Source organism: Canis lupus, chromosome 10 (assembly GCF_011100685.1).
Source record: "Canis lupus familiaris isolate Mischka breed German Shepherd chromosome 10, alternate assembly UU_Cfam_GSD_1.0, whole genome shotgun sequence".
Taxonomy (NCBI): Eukaryota; Metazoa; Chordata; class Mammalia; order Carnivora; family Canidae; genus Canis; species Canis lupus.
In genome coordinates, this window is record NC_049231.1 from 57,530,576 (window position 1) to 57,554,721 (window position 24,146).

At 33.8% G+C, this 24,146-nt stretch overlaps 1 protein-coding gene across 10 annotated transcripts in view; it reads right to left on the reverse strand.

The window, feature by feature from the left end:
- The window catches only part of CCDC88A (coiled-coil domain containing 88A), a 139,636-nt gene that overhangs the window by 92,919 nt on the left and 22,571 nt on the right, over window positions 1-24,146 (reverse strand). For all 10 annotated transcript variants that reach the window (XM_038551291.1, XM_038551292.1, XM_038551293.1 and 7 more), the window contains exons 3-5: window positions 15,844-15,952; window positions 5,704-5,773; window positions 3,684-3,742 (exon numbers count right to left, since the gene is read on the reverse strand). In XM_038551291.1, coding sequence (XP_038407219.1) covers window positions 3,684-3,742; window positions 5,704-5,773; window positions 15,844-15,952 — 238 coding nt within the window. The remainder of the gene's footprint in view (window positions 1-3,683; window positions 3,743-5,703; window positions 5,774-15,843; window positions 15,953-24,146) is intronic.

Below are 24,146 nucleotides of genomic sequence, written 5' to 3' on the forward strand. Positions count from 1 at the left end.
AGCACTGCCTTCAGCCCAGGGCCTGATTCTGAAGACCAGGGATCGAGTCCCACGTCGGGCTCCCTGCATGGAGCCTGCTTCTCCCTCTGCCTGTGTCTGTGCCTCTCTTTCTCTCTCTGTCTCTCATGAATAAATAAATAAAATCTTAAAGAAAAAGAAACAGGCAAAAAGTGGAAGCAAACCAAGTGTCCATCAATAAACAAGATGTATATACATACAATGGAATATTATTTAGTCTTAAAAGTTAGAGGATACTCAGACATGTGCTAAAATGTGGATGAACCTTAAAGACGTTATGCTAAGTGAAATAAGTCAGTTATAAAAGAGCAAATCCTGTATGACTCCACTTATGTCCTAGAGTAGTCAAATTCATAAAGACAGAAAGTGGAGAATGGTGATTGCCAAGGGCTGGGGATAAAAGAGATATAGGGAGTTACTGTTTAACAGGTATAAAGCTTCAGTTTTGGAAGATGAGAAAAGTTCTGAAATCGGTAGTGGTGACGGTTGCACAACAATGTGAAGGTATAATGCTAACGAACTGTACACTTAAACATTCAGTAAAATGGTGAGTTTTATGTTATACATACATTTTACTATGACTAAAAAAATAAAAAAAACAATTATCAGCAAAAAAATCCCCTCCTTGTATTAAGCTACATTTGCTATTTTCATGTATTCTCAGAAAAAAAAAAATGCCTCAGTTGGAAGCTATGTATTGTTTTACTTCCCCAAAATGTAATGGGATACTTAATGTTCTAAAAATGCTAATTTTAAAGATGCTTTACAGATACCTGGTAGGAAAACAATAGGCTGTAGCCCTCAAGCTGATCAAGTTCAAAAATAGTTTCTGAATCAAATACTAGTGTTAGAATTGCTTGTAAAGGCTCACATAAAAGTCAGAATTTTAATTCCAACCACACTTGACACTCAGTTACTTTCAACACCATGCAACCCTGCAAAAGTCCAAAATATATATTATTTTTGGATACTGAATAGCCAGTACTAATATAAAACTAAGTTCTGCTAAATTTTATATGGTCTTTGAAACAAAGATATTTCCAAGCAACATACACTCCAAAAATTTTTCCTTCTGTGTACGATGATTTCTCTTGGGACTCTCTCAAGTATCTCAAGGATGGGATGCAGAGCAATGTGTCCATAAAAATTTTAGTTGATGCTCAGAACTGGTTCAGAAAATGTGTTATCCACTAAAAAAGATTCTGGTAGAACTGGACTGGTTTAATTAGTCAATAATGGAAATATCAAGCCCTGGCCTTGAGCAGTATTCTTTGTATTCAAAGTTATTCCTATGGGTTATATTTATGTGCTTTAGAGGATAAAAAGTCTTAAATATAAATTCATTCTGTGAGGTAAGATGTTTGGACAGTGACCACTATTTTTGAATCCTGCTTCCCCTTAAAAACTTCATGCTTTCTTCTTCAAAAGAAACAAATTGTTTCCAATTTCCTTATGCTTCCTTCCATTTCTATTTCTTTTCATGAATACAGCATCTTTTAAAACTTGCGGCCCACTGAATTCTTAGACGTCAGTATCATATCAGCAAACTTTAACTTACTGTTTCTACCTATGAATCACAAGTTCAACAAATAAAACTAATCCTGTTGTGGAAAAACATTTTGCGCCACATATTACATTAAAAACTAGACTTTTAAGCTGTTTAATTACACAAGGACAGATTTTCTACAATAGAGATTACACTCTAGAAAGCATATAAACAGTATTTGTTAGCTGACCGGTTTTGTCAATAGTTTCTTGTCCTGCCTGAAGTACATTTTGACTCTTCGTATCAACAAAGATTTCTAATTGTTCATATAGGCAGTTAAAGGATGACAGGAGATTCTGTTACGTATTTGATGTCATTAGCATCAGTGGCTCCGAAATACTGACAGGATGAAATCTAAACTATCTCAAATATAGGATACTACAGTTACAGAAAATAGAGTAAGGGTTAGTAGCTTAGATTTTGTTGCTTTTACAGGTGGTAATAATGATGGTTTCTTTAATATATTAGGCTTTCCCTAAACTGTTCATAAAAAGTCCTTAGTTCTGCTCCATTCCCACTGTCAATTTTAGTAACCAGCAATAACAACCAAATAATAACCAGAAGTTACAACCAAATTTATGCTGTCACTATGTTATTTAAATTTACATAACATTCATCAACAGAAGGTATTTTTAAAAGCAAATACAGTATTCAAGGCTGTAAATAATTAAGGGCTGTGTTTCTAATTTAGGATCTGATGACCAAATTAGAATAGCAATAGCCACAAACACTATATTTACTTAATATTTAATCAACTACGAAGTAAACACCTGTATTACACAGCATGAAACTTTAATAATATGCTCTGTGTAAGTATATAGCTCCTAAACAGTTAGTTCTAAAAGCCATACTACTCTCTCGGAATTGTGATTTCTGGCATATGTGTATAAAAAGCTACTCATGGTAACAGTATTTGTTTACACAAATAATTGAGACAGTTTAACACTGTAATCATTCATTCAAAAATGGCTGATTAAAGGAAAAATCAACATAGAGAAATAGGTTTGAAGTTGGACCAGAGTTTAAACTTAACTCTTGGGGGATCCCTGGATGGCTCAGCGGTTTGGCGCCTGCCTTTGGCCCAGGACATGATCCTGGGGACCCAGGATCGAGTCCTGTGTCAGGCTCCCTGCGTGGAGCCTGCTTCTCTCTCTGCCTGTGTCTCTGCCTCTTTCTCTGTGTCTCTCATGAATAAATAAATAAAATCTTAAAAAAAAATAAACTTAACTCTTTGGTCTGTTGGCAATATGCATCTAGAGCAACCATCTTGGATTGTCAGCAGTCTCAGTTTACACATGCAGTTCCACTCTAATAGTTAACAGTACCTTTTCTGACTCTCACAAGTGTCTTAATTTGGGTAATTTAAATTTCATCCTATGTAAACACTGATATCCTTATGTGGAAAAAAAAGATACTATAAGAAAACTTATTTAGGAATCATCCCTGACACAAAGCAGGTATTTAATAAATCATAGCTATTATTATAATCAGTCATCTAAAGGGCAATAATAATCTAAACTCCTAAATAACATTTTTCATAATTTCTGCCTCTCTCTGGTGTTAATCCTCTTTTGTAACATACATACATGCACACATGAATCATAAGGATGTTTTAGGAGAAGTTTTTAGAGTCCCTTTAAGGAAATTTGAAAAACTTAGGGCCATTATAAGCCTCAGAATAAAAAAAAATAGTGTTTCTTTTTTTTTTTTTTTTAAGATTCTATTTATTTATTCATGAGAGACACACAGAAAGAGATAGAGAGGCAGAGACACAGGCAGAGGGAGAAGCAGACTCCATGCAGGGCGCCCGACGCAGGACTCAATCCCAGGACTCCAGGATCAGGCCCTGGGCTGAAGGCGGCGCTAAACCTCTGAGCCACCGGGGCTGCCCAAATACAGTTTTTAAGTAACACAGCTATCTGATAATACAAGTTTGAAATAAAATCACAGAATAAATATTTTCCTTCAAAATCTCCTTAGAAGGTCATAGTTATTTAAAAATTCCTAACAGAGACTTTGAAAAGCAATAGCCCATCTCTAAGTCTTTTAGAAACTAGAGCCTGAAAAAACATATAAAGAAGTTATTAAAATGAAAATACGAAGAAATATTTTAACTTACCTGAACGGCACAACCCAGTAAAAGTAAAAGCAACTTTTTAACTTCTTCTGTGCCTTGTTCTGAAATAAAAACGATTGCTAAGTACTACATTTTACTTTAGTTCAACTCTCTTACATTAGTAGAATCCCTTCTAAAGGTAACATTCACAACAACTTGACCCAAGGATAAGTATGCAAGTATAGTGCAGAATTCAAAAAAGCAGCTCTGTGTGCATAATGTGGTAATAGCAGAAGAAATGGGCAAGGATGTTCATTTTGAAGGGCTGCAGTATAGACAAAACGGGCTTCAAAACTCTATACAATAAAGTATGCTAACTATAAATGCACTAGTTTTCCATAAATGATTACAACATGCCAAATGAAGAACTGCTGATATAGAGACATGTCACAAATTCAGGCCAGTGGTTCCTAATAGGTCTGGTTTCATTTAGGCCTACTAACATTTTCTTTCTAAAACACCTATCTCATGATTTATCTACCTATAAAATTTAAATGGGTTTCCACTGTGTATACTCATGAGGATCAAAAGCTTAATTAAATGTTACAGCAAGGATGGTAAAATGAATGTATGTAATAAGCTGGATACAGTTAATGATTTATAATAGACCTGGAGAGTACATTTGCTGTCAAACAATACTCAATAATTCAGATCTTCTCAAAACATATAGGGGACAAAAATAAAAAAAATCACTTCTTTGGTCCAGAATTTCACCATCAGGGCAATTTGTCTATGACAAGTCCTAAACTTCTTTTCAAACATCTCCCTCTATACTCCAGGAAACAACCTACTTTCTTAGACACGCTAATCACCTTTCCCAAATATATGTACATCCGCACTCCTCTGCCTTCACTTCTGTCACTCTCTTTCTTTCCTATATTCATCCCTCTAGTGAATGCCTTACTAATCACAATCCTAGGTACAGCTCACTAACACTGTGGTGTAGTCTTCTCTGGCCAAACTACCTACCAATGGTCTCCAACCCTCACTAACCTGCCAACCTTATAAATGATGGCTGTGTATTTTATATGCCTTAGTACTTTTATATAGCTCTATTTTGTATTAATTATTACATAATTTCCCAGGCATCTCTGCATCTCTCACCAAAGCACAAGATCTTCCAGAGTACAGGCCATTTTCTTTATATTCCTGGTCTCTATAATTTGGCAGGTAATTACTAAATGCATGTGAAATTGAAAATTCCATTTTATACACAAAATTTTTTTTTCATTTTTTACTTTGTAAAATCAAATATCCCAGAATACCTCTAAAGACTATCTAAACTCCTAATTCACCTCATCTAAGTGGTAATTTCCTCAGGAAAAACAGTTGTTTGATTTTAGTGTTTATTTTTGTTTGTTTTGAATGAGAATGGGGGGTGGGGTTTAGAGAAGATACACTTGGATTTGGGTTATGGGTAGCCTAAAAGAGTAAGTCCACTGTTGAACTGGTTAGTAGCTACTAATTTCTCCAATTGTTTAAAAATTAAAACTCTGAATAGGTCACATTTAAAAGCTGGCAAAAGGCAGAAATTTCTGAAGAAAATAATTTAAATGATCGAAAAAAGCTGTTTCTCATCTTTCCATTTAGAAGTAGTTTAATATAAATGATAACATCAATGAGTAAAATCTTAGATTTGAACTGCTCTAGCAATGAAAAATAGCAGATGTATGAATATAAACCTAGAAATTACTTCAAAATCACTTCTTTCCTAAGGTTATGTTCCCTGAATCTTGTACCCACATTATCTTCTATACTTGTTTATGATGAGACACTAAAAATCATTACAGAAAAGTAACAATTTGGCAGAGCTGAAAAAACACTGAACTTAACATAAAATGTACTTAATCCCATCTACATATTATAAATATTCTGAGTTTATTTTCTCTCTACAAAATGGAGTATCACCTCTGACTTTCCCTAGAGTCATGAAAAACCTACTGTGTTCATTTAAATAAGATCTTGATCAGCATTACAGTATTACACAAAGTTAAGGCTACTATCACATTAGTTTAATACTTACCAGAAAAAGGATTTTTACCAATGATTAAGACATTTGGCAATGACATCATGATCAACTGCTGCAAAGTCTCCTGTAAAAAGACACCCCAAAGATTGTTATATGGGTAATGCTGACTAGATAATTATCAAATAGCTATAACTTATGATTTGTGCCCTTCTCTATAGCAGATATGCTATACTTCCATTAAAAAGGTTTTAAAAAGGTGAAAGAAGTTATCCAAGTTGTTCAAAAGACACTGAAGTGTCTGAAACTTTTTGTAACTTTAAGTTAATGAATTAAGTAACAAAAATTATAATGTCAGGTAGGCTTAATAACATATCTAATACCTTCAAAATAGGGGTACCTGGGTAGCTCTGTCAGTTAAGCATCAACCTTGGCTCAGGTCAGGATCCTAGGGTCCTGGGATAGAGAGCCCTGTGGGGCTCCCTACTAAGCAAGGAGTCTGCTTCTCCCTCTCCCTCTGCCCCTGCTCATTCTCTCTCTCACTCACTCTTTCTCAAATAAGTAAGTAAAATATTCAAAAAAAAATACCACCTACAAAATAAGTGTCCAAGTGGAACAGGTCCAGTATTTATTTGGAAATGTAAGTTTTAGGTGTTAGATATTTAAACAACATTCCTCAATAAAAGATCAAGTGTGTGTACTTTTTTTGATCTTTTGTTACTTCTCTTTAAGGGAATTAATACTTCATTAAAAATGCATCTTACGATCATTTCATGCAAGTGAGCTCTTCCTCAGTAAATCATTATTTCTCTATCTATAATAGAGGTTTACTTTGATTTTTGTCAAACTTTCAGTGATAAGAATATACTCACATTCTGATAGTACAGGATGATTCAGAAAGAATTGAATGCTTTCAAATTACTCATTTTAGGTAAAAATCAACTGTGCATCTTCCATTTATTCTACCCCCTTGTTGAGGAAATGAAGGGAGACAATGCATCTGTCATTACTAATAGTGACATGCTACAAAGGACCTGGGATGAATCAGGCTATAGGACTGATAGGTGCCCTGGGATATTACTGAATCTTGGCAAGATTATAGAAATAACTGTGAATGTCCTTACAATTTGGCTTCCGCTACATATTCAAACATAACTAGTTACCAAGGAATAAGTTTTTAAAAGTACTTCATTCTCTCTGAATCACTCTTTACTTGATATTATGATGAAGGAGCAAATACCATGAAAAGTTAACTTGTATTGTCCTTTCAGATGTGTAATTCTAGATCCAAATAAACATTTTCCCATAGCCAGTATGTGACATGTACTAGAGGCTCATTAGAATTAACCTTTTATCTCTAATTCTTTGTAGACATATATAAGAATTTTTCAAAGCATTTTCTTCAGTGTTATATTTACTATGCCTTTAAAAAACTATTACCAAAAACATGCATATATTTAAAGAAAAAGCATATACTCTGTATGTGTACCTGGTTAGATAAATAATTAACAATATTAAGAATAAGCATCAAAAACTGCTAAAATCACTTACTCCAAAGACTGAGGCCGAATCTGGTTATTTAATAAATGAATTTTCCAGTTCAAAGCAAGTTACCTCTAGATGTAACATGCTATGAGCTAAGTAGGTAACAGCAATGGACTTAAAGGAATAAATTTCTAATTCTTCTAATTTTTAGTTTCCTTGACTTGAAGCAGAATTATCAGGACTGTTTTGAACATATGTAAAAGAAATCATAAATAAGAGATAAAATAAAGTAAAAGTAATAAAATAATAAAAGTAATCACTATTTTGTCTCTTCCATTTAGTGGAGACAGTTTAAGTCAGAACAAAGAATACTCAAATTCAGTATCATAAAAAGAGGCATTGAATTTAAAGAGCTCCCCAATTATTAGAAAAAAGCTTTATTTCAACTTCAAGAAAGGATTAATTCTCATTTTACACCTCTTATTTTGGGATAACATGAGTGAAAACTGATAAATCATACTAGAAAATATCAACTTTTCAAGGCAATTTATTATATTGATTTGCCATATAACATTCTATGTTGGTACACTGTTATAACAAAGCTGTCCAGCCAAACAGTAATATTCAATATATATGGTACTAGCTCATCCCTTGTAGCCTCTTCCTCAGTTGGCTCCCCATTCTCTCTCTATTCTGTTACCCCATTCCTCATACTAATCCAGTCTCTTTACAAAGATGAAAGCAACCTCAAAGATTCTTTCACCATATGGTATCATCAATGAGCTCATGTGTTTCACTTTTAACAGTATGAAATTCTATTATATTTGGGTGACACAACTTCTACAGGAAACTGCTAAATTCAAACTTATTTCCATGTATCTAAAAATGTACTTTAGTATAGTAGAATCTTATACCCAGCATAGCATACTCTGATGGAGTAGAGTCCAAAAGCCTAGGCTTAAATGAAAGTTCCATGACTTACCATGTATGTGACTTTTGTTGGGAAAGGTAGGAAATAAAAGTATAAAGTTTTTAAAGTGATAAACATTATAAAATATTAGTTAATGTGAGAAAGTCTACTTTTCTACTCTACTTTTACTTTACTTTCAAATACTAATTTTGTTATTTCTGAAAGTACTAATATTAGGTAAGTCAGGTAAAAACTATACAAATTTTTTAAAACTCAAATTATTCTAAAACCTCTATCTGGTTCTATAAGTTCTTCAGAGGATTATAGCTACATTTTTGTAGAAATTCCTATTTCCCTATTCTAATCTTACAAGTAACATTGAAAAACAGAGAGGACACATAAAAGATATCAGAGGCTAAAAACACCTGACTGCTACTGTTAAAGCTCTATTATATACCCTAGACTTTCCAGACTTCACTTAGTTCTAAAGGTGCTCATCATTAAGGTGCTAACGCAATGGAAAAATGATACACAAATGAGCCCAGGATAAATATGATTTTAAGTAGGAGGAATAAATTAATTGAAGGGTTACGGATGATAACACACATGTATATGAACTAGTGAAGATACTTTACTTTGTTAGAAACGTGATTAAAAAATATTAAAAAGGAGTATGGAGAAGGAATTTTAGCAATACAACTGAAGAGCTGAGAAAGTTATGAGGAAATCAGGGCAGTTACTTATTCAACAACTATTTTCTGTGTTTATTATCTGCCAGACACTGTAGTAGACATTGGAAATACAGTAATGAACAAACAAAAATCTGTGCTCTTGTGGAATGTACATTTTAGTAGAGTAAACAGAAAATAAGTAAAATGGTTTTGATAGTAAGCGCTAAGGATAAAAATAACAAAGCAGGGAATGAAAAGGATTACTGGAGGTAGAGATAAGAAGGTATTCAAGTATTCAAATACAAAGAATTTGAGAATTTTCAGGACCATTTAAGCAAATTTTCACAGAACAGGGAGAAATTCTATCCTCATATGAAAACCATCTAGAACGATCTGGAGAACAGCAATATTTAAAAAAGAAAAAGACAAAACAGAAAACAACTGGCAGAAATTATGTTAATTGAAAAGTGCTCTGATAGATACAAGTAGTTTTATTCCCATTACTTTTTTTGACCTACAACTTTTCTATAAAAAATGGTTTATTATTTTTAGTTGACCATCTAAAAAGGGTTTTTTTCCTGATATACAAGTTTCTGTGAATTAAAGTTCAGTTGCTTAAAGCACTGTAAGAAAGACTATTTCACACATTTCTGCCAGTCACAGACAGTATTTAGTTATTCTTTAAAGATAACTTAAACTAGGCTTCTCCTTCTTCCTATAAGTTATCCATAAACTACATTCATAGTAAGTAGTTAAACACTTCTAGCAAAGGGCTGGGCTCATCTTCCTTTTCTGAGTCACACACACGCTGAGCAAAATGCACATTATTACAGTACTAAATATAAGTTTCAAAGATTTCTAAAATATAAGAGTCTCTTCCAATCTATTTTAAAAATTCAAACAATTATATTTATCATAGTATTTGTATTTGTCCTTTTATCTGTGTTATTAGTGAAAAACATTAAGGGGCACCTGGGTGGCTCAGTGGTTAAGTGTCCAACTCTTGATTTCGGATCAGGTCATGATCTCAGAGTTATGAGATTGAGCCCCACATGGGGCTCTGTGTTGGGCATGGAGTCTGCTCAAGATTCTCTCTCCCCCTTTCCTTCAGCCCACCCTCCCTTTCTGAAGAAAGAAAGAAAGAAAGAAAGAAAGAAAGAAAGAAAGAAAGAAAGAAAGAAAGAAAGAAAGAAAGAAAGAAGAAAGAAAGAAAGAAAGAAAAAGAAAAGAAAGAAATTAAGATTTATTTTACTGTATTTTAATAGTTTACAGAAAAAAAAAGGAAATGAATGGCATTAAAAAGAGCATCTGACCAAAGTGTCAAAAACGTGATGAAATATAAAGTATGTGTCGTATAAAACAAAGGTCTCGTTTCCTTGGCTCCTAAGTTTTGTTAATAGTCCAAATATTGCTTGTTATAACAGAGGCTAAACAAAACCTTAAAAACTACCAGCTTTTTCTGGCAACTAGATTAATGGTACCAGACCATTTTGTTTTTTATACTTATGACATCAACCATGCAAAAGTTTCCTAATAAATTTAAAAATTTTAATAGTAAAGTGTTCTTTTATTTCTGAGCCTCGAATGATTCAGCTTATTATTTTTTTTAAGACTTCATTTATTTATTTGATAGAGAAGGAGAGCACAAGCAGGGGAAGTGGCAGGCAGAGGGAATAAAAAAGATAGGTAACTTAACAGGTGACAAGAACTGCACTGATGGAGACTTTAACTTAGAAATCTGTCTTATATTAAACAGGCCATGTGTGTCTTGGTTACATACATGAGGGAAAAAATTTAGTAAATCAATTAATTATGTAAATAAGGCAGCTGGTCTATTCCTGAAGATACTTTAAAAGTGTCTTAGAAACATCTTATCTAAGGATACAAAACACTGGGTTGATGGCATAAATGGTTTAATAAACTGATTCTAAAGGAAAAACACAGGGGAATGATACAAGAATTTCAACCTTCAGAATGTTTTGTGTTTTATATGTACCTGAAACAGTCTATCACTTCTAGCCCTAATTAGTCCATTATATTCAAACTCGGATTAATAAAAACAAAAGGGTATATATAACTGGTCACCCAGCAAATGTTAATGAAATATTTACAGATGTGTCTGAAAAAATGGTGACAATTCAAGACAAGTCAAAATGTTAATAATAAAATCACTTGGCATTATAAATATTTGGACTTCTCAAATTTGACACTATTAACATTTTAGGCTGGATAATTCTTAGTTTTAGGAAACCGTGCTGTGGATCACAGGATAGTTAGCTGCATTCCTGGCTTCTACCCACCAAATAGCAGTAGTATTCCTTTGTGTGACAACCAAAAAGGTCTCTAATCACTGACAAATGTTGCTGAGGGGATAAAAGCACCCTTCATTAAGAACCATTTATCTAAACTGTTGAACTGATGGATTTCACAATTTGCTCTTCCCCAAATTTCTTGATGATGATATCATTACATTAACATGATTAATAAAAGGTAATTTCAACACCTGGCTTTAGGCAGGAGGAAGACAAAAAGACAACAGAAGCTGAATAAAAAAGAAATACTACTACATATCACAACATGAATAAACCTTGAAATCATTCTGCTAGGTAAAAGAAGTCAGTAACAAAAGACCAGTAGTATATAATTCCATTTTTATGAAATTCCCAGAATAGGCAAATCTTTAGGGGCAAAAATAGGTTTTTGCAGTTGCCTAACACTGGGGTAGTGGAATTGTGGTGGTGGTATGTGTGCGCGCAGGATAGAGAAAATAGGAGTAACTGCTTATAGACACAGGGTTCTTTTTGGAGTGACAAAATTATTCTAAAATTGGTTGACTGATGTACAACACTCTAAATGTACTGAAAACCATTGAACTGGACATTTTAAATGGGTTAACTGTATAGTACATGAACTAGATTTCAATATAACTGTTTTATAAAACCCCAAAAGCAATAGTATACAATACAGAATTAAGTTGCACTGACAACTGACTTAAGATTCTGATGCAGGGGGATCCCTGGGTGGCTCAGCGGTTTAGCGCCTGCCTTTGGCCCAGGGCACGATCCTGGAGTCCTGGGATCGAGTCCCGCATCGGGCTCCCAGCATGGAGCCTGCTTCTTCCTCCTCCTGTGTCTCTGCCTCTCTCTCTCTATCATGAATAAATAAATAAATAAATCTTTAAAAAAAAATTCTGATGCAGAAATTCCTTTGCCTTCCAAGGAATCTCACTGAAATTTTCAAGGCAAACTTCCATCTCCCTAAAGATAATATAAAATTAAAAATCTGGCCTGGTTTTAACAAGAATGAAATTGATGACTGTCAAAATAAGTCACTGTATCACTTAATTTACTTGTTTCAAATCTAAAAATACTGATATGAAACAATATTAAAAAACAAATAGATGTCTTATTTATTCAAGTCAACTTGAGGAAAATGACAGCTGGAATATTGGCAAGTAATACAAAAAGTTTATTAAAAACCTAGCACAGGGGGATCCCTGGGTGGCTCAGCGGTTTGATGCCTGCCTTTGGCCCAGGGCGCAATCCTGGAGTCCCAGGATCGAGTCCCATGTCAGGCTCCTGGCATGGAGCCTGCTTCTCCCTCCTCCTTTGTCTCTGCCTCTCTCTTTCTCTATGTCTATCATAAATAAATAAATTAATTAAAAAAAAAAAAAAACCTAGCACAGACTTACTTCTGGCAACAAGGAGTACTAGATATTAGAAAGGAAGGAAGGAATCCAAAAGTGCTGTAAAGGTTTTTTTTTTATATATATTTTATTTATTTATTCATGAGAGACACATAGAGAGAGCCAGAGACACAGGCAGAGGGAGAAGCAGGCTCCATGCAGGGAGCCCGATGTGGGACTTGATCTCGGGTCTCCAGGATCACGCCTTGGGCTGAAGGTGGCGCTAAACCGCTGAGCCACCCAAGCGTCCAATGCTGTAAAGTTTTTAAAAATTCTCTTCAAATGACTGAACAATAAACAAACAAACAAACAAATAATCAATCAATCAATCCCTGGGTTCAGCCCATGGCGTGATCCTGGAGTCCCGGGATCGAGTCCCACATCGGGCTCCCTGCATGGAGCCTGCTTCTCCCTCTGCCTATGTCTGCCTCTCTCTCTCTCTTTCATGAATAAATAAATAAAATCTTAAAAAAAATTAAATAAATTAAATAAATAAAAATATAATCTTCAGTTAAAAGACAAAACAGGAAAAAAAACTGAACCATTCAAAGGAAGACAAGAAAGCTGTTTTTCTTGGCCTTTGGTAGAGGCTGAGGAGGGTTATTTCCCTAACGATTTGCAATAATGTAGTACTAGCTTTAAAAAAAAAAATGCAAACACATAAACACATAATTTGCATATACACAAATGCAGAAAAAGGCTTCCAGAAATACATACATTCAGATGCTAATAGTGGTAATCTCTAGGCACTGAAATTATGTTTGCATTTTCTCAATTTTTTCTAGTTTTCTATCGTATACAAGTATTGCTTCTAAATATTATAGTGCTACTTAAAATAAATTAAAGTGGTTCTGGGCTAGTTGCACAAATGAAACAAATCCTCTCTGGAGCAATATATCCTTGGCCCAGACACAAAAGTATTCTCACAAATAAATTCCCTCCCACTCAAAACAAAGTCACAATTAATATACACCCACACCTTACTGCCACTGCTGCCACCACTACCATGAGAAATAGCAAGCTGAAAACAAAAGGTATATTCAGATACCCACAGATCTGACTTCAGATTTTGGAATTATCAGGCATAAAATCTAAAATAGAATAAAAATTTAATTTCTGAAGAAATAAAAGCATGATTAATAAACAAAATAGAAAAGCAAAGAGAAAAAGAATTAAACAGAACTTCTCCAAAGGAAAGAAAGAATTACTGAGTCAAAAGTTAAACAGTGGGTTAAACAGAAGATCTGACACATATGAGAGGCAAAAAAGGATATGAGACTAACAGGAAAGAGAGTTTAGAAGAGAATATTAGCAGACAACAGAGAAAAAAGATAGTTTAACCTAAGAACAAAAATTAGACTGATAGCTTTCTCCAGAACAAAAAGGAATCCTGAGATAGAAGAATAAAATCTGTAAAACACTGAGAGAAAAGTAATTGTTAACAAAGATCTGCATACCCAATAAAACTATCTTTCAGGAACAAGGGTAAAATAAAGGCATTCTCAGACAAATAAACATTGAGAAACTTCATCATTAATAAGTCCTCTCTAAATAAACATTTAAAGGGTATATTTCAGTAAGAAAATAATACCAGAGACAGTTCTGATATAAAAAAGAAAATCCCATGAGAGGGAATAAAAAAAAAAAAGGAAAACACATAGCTTGATCTAAAAGGATATTGATTCTATTTATTTAACAGTATTTACCATATCTAATCTATGGTTTTTTTTAAAAAAAGAACTAAAATACAAGACAAGAACAGCTTAAAAGTCATCATTGGAATGACTGGAGTTAAAATATTCTAAGATCACAGTGATGAGGGAACAGAAGACTAGCTGAGGACAAAGTACATTGACAAGTCCTTGAAACAGGGAGAGTGACATTCCTCTACAGACTCAACTGCCTCAATGTTCCTACTTTGCTAAGGGCAGAAGGCAATCTTAGCCTGATCCCCAGGATCCTGTAAGTCTACTTTAACATATAAAAATTCCTTTAGAAATGTCCTTTATCTCTACCCCCCAAGATACATGTTGGCAATCATCCCCCAAGCACATGGTCCACTGATATACATCTGAAGGGTCTCATGACTTCGGTTTTATTAGTCTATAATAAGTGACCTTTTCCCAATAATAGCTAGTCCACTCAAGGTCTTGGAAATCTTGCTTCCAAAATTCCTTAGAGAGTACACTATCCCCAAACCCCTTCCAACTCCCAGGTATATAATCAGCCACCCCTCACAGGCCTGGGGCAGCAAGTCTTCCTGCCCATAGATTCTGTCGTTTAATAAAACCACCATTTTGCACCAAAGACGTGTCAAGAATTCCTTCTTGGTCGTTGGCTCCAGACCTCACCTATACTCCAAAACTTCATCAATAGCACTATTTCATAAAAGATTAAAGATATTAATTTTGGCCTTTGCTAGGGTAAAAATGGAATGTATAGAGAGTAGCCTTTAAAAAAACAGAGGATGGAAAACATTTAAATCAGTAGAAAAAAAATACGTGGGAACAATTACTTGCAAACAGTATAATTCTCCATAATAATTCAAAAATTTAACTCATTTGCATTCAATCACATAGCTTTCAAGTGGATAAAGGCAAACTTGACAAATCTATCATCATAATGGGAGACTCCAACTTATCTTTCTCAATAACTGACAGATCGAGAGACAAAATTGAACAGGCCATAAAAGGCTGAAAAACGCAATTAACAAACAAGCTTGCTCTGACCCTGCACTCAAAGAACTGGACAGTACCTATCTTTCTGAAATTTACAAGAAATTTTAATAAAAACTAACAACATAATGGGACAAGCCAAGTAACTATTAACAAATGTCAAAGAATCAGTATCATAGAAACTATATTCTTTAATCAAAAAAACAAAGAACATTCTTGAAAAATAAGTTCAGAAATCTAAAGACATGCTTCTAAAGTAGAATAAGAAACCACAATAAAATGAGAAAATGCATAAAAATAAATATTTTTAAAAATACAACATACCAAAATTTGTGTGATGTAGCTTACAGCAATTCTTAAAGGTATATTATACAATAGCCTGAAGAATGATCATATTTAAACTCTGAAATATGATCCAATTTTAGTTTTAAAAAGGACAATAAAAATACACTTTTCAAAGGCATAATTCAAGTAGCTTAAAGTGTTGCAGTATTGAAGCTCTCAGAAACTAGGAACTGGTTTTAAAAATTTATAAAATACAATAATTATTTTTAAAATTAGATAATTATGAAGTGCTTATTTGTATCTTTAATACTGCATAAGTAATAAATTATGTCAATACTGCTCTATCTTCAGCAAATAAACCAGTATCTGGCAGGTAATAAGCATTTAGTATATGTTAGGTGAATGATACTCACCTTTTGTTATTACACAAAAATGTGGTTACACAAGCATTTATTAAAATACTAAATAAAAAAAAGGACCACTTACCTGGTAATAAAATTTTATCTGTCTCACCAAAATGGAAAGATTATGAATTCTAAGTGAGGCATCATTGTTGACTTTTTTATTTACTCTCTGACTCTCCGATTTAGGATTACTGTAAGAAATTAAGAACAGATGCTTTAGTCTAAAATTATATCGTAATATACCTATTATCCTACAGATGACTGAAAATAACCACAGAATGAATTTTTTCTTTAAAAAAATTATATATCTATATGTATTAAGAGATGATCCAAAAGGACAGGTTTTTTTGACATGTGTTCTGTGTTTCTAATTAATATAAATGCATTTGATATTTCTAAGGCAATGGTAAAAGAAATTTGAAGCGTAAGTCAGATGTTGTCCTTCATTCTCAATTTGTTTCTCCATCTTCCTGGGATGATTAACCTCTTCTTTCCCTTAAATATATGTATTTCCATCACCCAAAATAAATCTATTTAAGTCAAGAATATAAAATATGAACTAATAACCAAGAAATGCTGTATCTCCTCACTGAATATTTGAGCAGGCACTGTCCTGAAAAAATTAAACAATGTAGTTATGACACAGGTTTAATCTTTAATCTTGCGTAAACTTTAGATTCAATGAAAACAAATGGTTGAATGATTCTGAGGTAGCAGAAACGGAGGAAAAATAGACCATGGTTTAGAATGAGAAATTCAATTAACACCAAAAGCAAAGGCAATACAAACAAAAATAAAGAGGTGTGACTACATAAAACTAAAAAGCTTCTGCACAACAAAGGAAACCATCAACAAAATGAAAAGGCAGCCTATGAAATAGGAGAAAATATCTGCAAATCATATAACTGATAAGAGGTTAATATCCAAAGTATATTTTTTAAAAAAACCTCAACAGCAAACAGTCTGATTTTAAAATGGGTAGAGAAACTGAACAGACATTTTTCTAAAAAAGACCTACAAATGGCCAATAAGTACATGAAAAGGTACTCAATATAATTAATCAAAAAAACACAAATCAAAAGCATAATGAAGTACCACTTTACATCTGTTAAAAGAGCTACCTCAAAAACATAAGATATAACAATTGTTAACAAGGATCTGGAGAATAGGGAACTCTTTGTGCACTGTTGTTAAGAATATAAATTGTTGCATCCACTGTGGAGGTTCATCAAAAAATTAAAAATAGAACTACTGTATGATTTAGCAAGCAACCCCATTTTTCAATATATAAGCCAAAGGAAATGAAAATCGAATCTTGAAAAGATATCTGCATGTTCACTGCAGTATTATTTATAATAGCCAATACAGGGAAACAACATAACTGTCCATCAACAGATAAATGCACAAAGAAGATGTGAGATACACACACCTTATATGTATATATTAGAATTATTATTCAGCCTTGAGAAAGGAAATCCTGCCATTTGCAACATACAAATGGACATTGAAGGCATTTGATAATAAGCAAGACAGAGACAAATAATGTTTTTTTTTTTTTTAACTTGTTCGTTTTAAGAAGAATAGGAAATTCAAGTACAAGTGGTGACACTAGAACAGAAGGGAAGTTGATGCTAGAACACAAGCAGGTATGAGCTAGCTCCTCATTAGGGCAAAGAGGCCAGGCTAGAGAAAGAGCAATTAACAAATGTCTGTTTCTTAATCTACTGTTTCAGTTGAAACAGTAGACATTAAATCAGGATTTCCTATGCAAGGGCTGAACACATATCATAAAGCAGGAACCTATGCAGTTGTTGGGACAGAGTACTGTCCTATGATTATAACTTTAACTGCCATACCTACACACAAGAATGCAGAAAAGTAAAGAAATTGATAACTATACAAAAGAGGAAGTGAATAGAATCTCTCATTTCTTTTTTTTTTTATTTTTTAATTTTTTTATTTATTTATGATAGTCACAGAGAGAGAGAGAGAGAGAGAGAGAGAGAGAGAGGCAGAGGGAGAAGCAGGCTCCATGCACCGGGAGCCCGACATGGGATTCGATCCCGGGTCTCCAGGATCGCGCCCTGGGCCAAAGGCAGGCGCTAAACTGCTGCGCCACCCAGGGTTCCCGAATCTCTCATTTCTTAATCCTTCCCTTTTTTACCCAGTTCATTACACTCCTAACACCTTCAGTTCCTTCCCCAGACAGATTAGACTTTATTGGTGCTTTATTTTAATAATTCTCAAACTTTTAGGCTCCAAACAACTTTTGTTTTTGCGGGCTATATTTTCTGTAATAGAAATTAATACCGAGAAGGCTTCACAGGGATTTAGTTGTTAACTTATTTTTAAAATAATAAATTACATGCTTAAACATATCAAAGCAAAAAAGTTAGTGAGAAGAATAGCACTATTTTGACACATCTCTTTAATTTCTAATTTAAACTTGAAAAACAGGGTTGCCTGACTTTATTTCTGAATTCATCTATCTATTGTTTGTGGTATATTGGTTCATGTACATGAAGGAAATTTAGCCTTACTCAGATATGTACTTTGAAGTAGAAAGATCCTTTGGCACCCCTGAGAGGATCCTCAAACCATACTCTGAGAATTATTGTTTCACTGAGAATTATCGTTTTACCTCAAGTATTCTCTTGGCAACACTCCCAACATTTTGATCTTTTGTCATGTGACCAAACTAACACAATCAATCCCCAACAACAGATCAGTTGAACCATGTACAGTGAGATTGCTCACAACATTAGATGAGAAAATAATACAACCAAAGTAAGCTGAAATATCAAATAGGATGGAACAGCTAGTACCAAACTTGCCTTCTTGCTATAAACAGCTAGAAAACTGGACAGAAAATGAAATAATTGTTTCAGACTTTGGACAGCAGGTATGCAATACTAGCAAGATTCTCTTTAGTGAAGCAGTGAGGCACTTTCCAGAATGAGGTATTGGGAGGGATAGCCCAAGTCTCACTGAACCTAAGGACCCAAAACTTAGAGTTCAAGGAAACTGAAGTAACTAAAATTTTCAGAAAAGAATACAGAGACAAGAGAACTATCCTAACATATAAGAGAGCTCCAAATATATGCCCTTAAGATTTTGGCTAAATACTAAGTTGTGCATGTGTACCCTAAATCCACAAGGCTGAGTAGAGGATAACTACAGGAATGCTGTAAGCTAAATAACAACCAAAGCTCACAAAATAGAGAAATTCGAGTTCTGACTGGCTGGAGTAAAAGAGACCTTGATAAACACCCAGAGCATTTAGCAGAGAGACCTCAGAAAAATATCTTAGAAGTAAGAATAATAGAGCAGTTGAGTAAAAACTATTCCAGAACCTTCCCAACAAAGCTTATAAAAATAAGCCTTGAAAAGATCAAGCTAATTACAAGCAACTTGACAACATGCCAAAACAAAATTCATCACTTCTTAAAGGAGGAGGGATCTAGACACTCCACAATGTAATAACCAAAATGTGTACTATACAATAAAAAAAATTACTAGACATGCAAAGAAGGAAAATAAGTGACTCATGACCAGGAAAGAAAAACAGTCAATAGAAACAGACCCAGAAATAGAAGAGATTATACACAGAGAAGACAAGGATTTTTAAAAAACCATTATAAATGCAGAAGACCCTTAGATGAAGTGGAATTAGAGGTGCTGACCCCTTGCACAGCCAAAAATCCACATATAAGTTTTGATTTTCCCCCAAACTTAACTACTAATAGCCTGTTTCTCAGAACCTTGTCAATAACATAAGCAGTCAACTGACATATATTTTGTATATGTACATATACTGTATCCTTATAACAAACTCGAGAAAAAAATTAAGAAAATTATAAAATACATTTATAGTACTGTACTGTATTTATTAAAAACATCTGTGTATATGTGGACCCACGCAGTTCAAACCTGTGTTATTCAAGGGTCAACTGTAAAAGGACTTAAAAAAGAAAACACAAACATTATGTGGAGAGAAATGGAAACTTAAAGAAAAATCCCAAATGAAACTTCTAAAGCTAAAAAATACCTATCTGAAATGATAAATTCACTGCATGTTCTTTTTTTTTTTTTAAGATTTTATTTATTTATTCATGAGACACAGAGAGAAAAGCAGAGACATGGGCAGAGGGAGAAGCAGGCTCCACCCAGGGAGCCCGATGTGGGACTCGATCCTGGGTCTCCAGGATCATGCCCTGGGCCAAAGGCAGACGATTAATCACTGAGCTACCAGGTGTCCCACATTGCATGTTCTTAATAGTAGACAGGAATAAAAAAAAATCCAAAGCAGAGGAAAAAAATTTAAAACCTGAAAAGAATGGAGTCTAAGTAATTTATGGGGCAGTATCAAACTTACAGAAAAGTTGTGTGGCCAAGTAGTCTTTTTCCCAAACCTCTTGAAAATAAGTTGCTGACCCAACATTCAACAATCTCCAAGTATTTTAGTGTTTATTTTCTAAAAACATGTATAATTGTCAAAATCAGGAAATTAATATCTTGCTATCATCCCATCTTTAGAATTCATCCAAGTTTGTTATTTCCAAATAATGAATGGGTGTATCCTTTCTATGAAAAAGATCTAATTCAGAATCACACTTCTCATTCAGTAGTCTGAACTTCCATCTTTAGTTTCTTTCAGCTTGGAAGAGTTTCTGTCTTTCCTTGAATTTCATGACCTAGGCACTTTAAAAGGTTAAAGCCAGTTATTCATAGAATGTCCTTCAATTGGGTTTACCTCATTAGACTGTGTCTGATTTATAATTAAGTTCAGGTTATATATATTTGAAAGCAAAAACACAGAAAAGATGTGGCTTTTCTCAACGTATCCTAAGAGATGGTGCATGATTTCAATTTGTCTCATTACTGATAACATTCTCTTTTATCACTTGATTAAACTGGTAACTGCCAGTTTTCTCCATGATAATTATTTTTCTTTTGTAATTATTAAGTTTTTTGTGAAGACATACTTTGTAATTATGTCAATAATCTGATCATCAATTTATTTATATCAATACATACTAATGATTCCCTGTAATATTCAATGGATCATAGTCTATTATTATAATTATTTTTGATAACTAGTGTAGATTGCCTTTTCATTTTGTTGATTGTTTCTTGTATTTTGCATAAGTTTTTAGTTTAATGCAATCCCCTTTGTCTAATTTTGCTTTTATCCTGTGCTTTTGGAGTCAGATCCATCATTGAGTTCTTCAAAACCAATTTATAATTTTCTCTAAGAAGAATTTTTATTACTATGTGCTTAAGTACCTCCTCATTTTTGCTGTTAGAATGTAATACTTTTAAAATATATGTGCTAATAGTTATTACTGATATATGAATGCTATCAATTTCTGTGTATTGCTTTTACCTTTAGAAACCTTACTAAATTTTCCTATTCTCATAGGTTGTCTGTTGGTGCCTTTGGAGGTTGTTTTGAATATAATTTGTAGTTTTTTCAATACTGATAATCAATTATCCCAACACCAATTACTAAAGAGTTTATTTCCTACTGATCTCTATGATATATTAGATTCCCATATAAGTATGAGCCTACTTGTGGAGTCTGCTGTGTTCCCTTAGCCCATTTGTCTATTTCTGTCTTAAAAACCTTTCCAATATCCCTAGTTTTATTATCTTGATTCTATTAAAGCAAGCCCCTCTCTTTTGTTTTCTAAATTGTCCTGATTAGTCATATATGCTGCTCTTTTCTCTGAATTTTAGGATATTTAAAAGGTTCTAGGAAAAACCTTGTCAAGAATTATTAGGATCTTATTAACAATAATAATTTGAAAACACTGACATTTACATCAGTAAAATTGTTAAAATATTCCCACACAGATCTCATACACACTTAAGTAAGTTTTTTTTTTTTCTTATTAGGCTTTTGTTTGTGAAATGATTTTTTCTACTATATTGCGTATTTGGTCATTGCTAGTATATAGTAGGAAAAACTGGGGGATCCTGGGGTGGCTCAATGGTTTAGCGCCTGCCTTTGGCCCAGAGCATGATCCTGGAGTCCTGGGATCGAGTCCCATGTTGGGCTCCCTGCATGGAGCCTGCTTTTCCCTCTGCCTGTGTCCCTGCCTCTGTCTCTTTCTCTATGTGTCTCTCATGAAAAAATAAATAAAATCTTTAAAAATAATAAAAATAATAGGAAAACTGCAGCTTTTATATATTACACTTCTGATTAACCACCTTTCAAAGTTTAGTTTATTCAGTTCATTTTCTTGGGCTTTCTAGTATAAAACATTTTTTTAGCATCAGCAAATAACAGTTATTTCCTCTTCTCCCATCTGACACTTAATTTCTATTTCTTTACTTACTGAATCAACATATAATGAAGGTAAGAGCCTTATCTCCTTATCTCCTCAAATTTAGTAAAACAGATTTTAATGTTTCACCATTAACGTATAACGTTTGCTGTAATTTTCCTATATATACCTTCCTTCGGGTTAAAGTTCCCTTCTACTCTTTACTCAGTATCTGAATGGGTGCTGAATTGTACTTGTTTTTCTACATCTATTTCCATCTGATTCTTCTTCTTTAATTATGTTAATGTAGTCAGCTACATTATTATATCTTCTAATAGTGAGTTGTCCTCACAATCCTAGACTGAGTAAATAGTGTAAACAACCATTCTCTTTTTTGGTACATACTCTATCATAGGCCTTCTAGTACTTAAATACCTTTACGCCTCTCATTTTCTCACTTGACTATAAGTACCTTGACAGCAGAAACCATATATTATTCACATTCTTTTTAAAGATTTTATTCATTTATTTAATCATGAAAGACACAGAGAGAGAGGCAAAGACACAGGCAGAGGGAGAAGCTGGCTCCACGCAGGGAGCCCGATGTGGGACTCGATCCCAGGACTCTGGGATCACGCCGTGGGCCAAAGGCAGACACCCAACCACTGAGCCACCCGGGCACCCCTATTATTCACATTATTATCCCTAAAAAGTAGCATATGTCCTAACAACGTTATTTGAGTAAATAAAAATAATATACAATCTGAGACTAAGCATAGTGTTTCAAAAATGGTTGTTTCCTAATAAGAGTAATGAGATGACATTCTCCAAGCTAACAACTCATTTGGCAGCCCAGAATAGATACTCCCCACAAAGGTTCGTATCCCAAAGATCAGTTGAAATAACAGAGTCCTAACCTACAATTTGAGATCTATAGAACAAGGAAGAATAGTAGTAAGACCGGCCAAATCTGACCTGTGACTGATTTATCCTTAGTGCAAGAGAATTAAGAATAGCCCAAGGCAAATGAGTATAACTGGAAAAGTGGGCCTCCGAAGTAAAGCACCAACCAGAACTAGCTACTTACAAAAACAAGGAGACTGTATTGCAGAAATCAGATTATATGTGATAGCGAACAAAGACAAACAGCAGCATGGTCAGAAAATCACAGTTAAAAACTCAGAATGCTGAAAAGAAATTGTTGTTTTATATAAACAATTCTTATACACTTAGTAAGTTAAACACTTACTGAGTACCTACTGTGGCCACAGTATGTAACATATAAGAGCTTAGTTTAGTTAATCTATCAATGTGGAGAAGAGTATACAGATAATTGTAATTGGGACAGGAGAGCAAGAACAACAGCAGTAACAAAAATGTTAGGTAACCAACAATTATGTAAATTTCACCTACAATCATAGAGATTCAGTAAATGTCTCTCTAGCCTTCTTCTATATTTTAATTTTTATTTTCCTTCCTCTATATTTGAATCCCCTTATATAGTCACCTGTGACTGCCTCCTATTCGTACACTGATAAGAGACCTAAAAAACACTTTGATATTTTAATAAACCCAGACATTTAATTCTGACAACAAATATTTACAAATAATTTCAATATTACTACTTAAAGTATATAGAAATTGGGGTGCCTGGGTGGCTCAGATGGTTAAGCATCTGCCTTTGGTTCAGGTTGTGATCTCAGGGCCCTGGGATCAAGGCCTACACGGGGCTCCCCACTCAACAAGGAGTCTGCTTCTCCCTCTCCTCTGCCCTACCCCTAGGCTCGTGCTCTCTCTCTCTCTCTCTCTCTCAAATGAATGAATAGATAAAATCTTTTTTAAAAAAAGAAATAGTAAGTATATATAAACTAAAAATCTGTACAAATTTATAGTGCAAGTCCATCATTGCAGGACAATATATAATTTGGGTTATACTTTGAAATGGATGTGTGATATTCTCATAGACACAAGTGATTTAATTCTCACTTCAACAAATTTTATAATGTAAATATTACCTTTGTCCCTAACAGTTGTTACCAAGTTTCTCTGTGTTCTTTAAGTTGATATATCTTTTTAAAGTTTTAAGGTTCTAAAATAAATAAATAAATAAATAAAT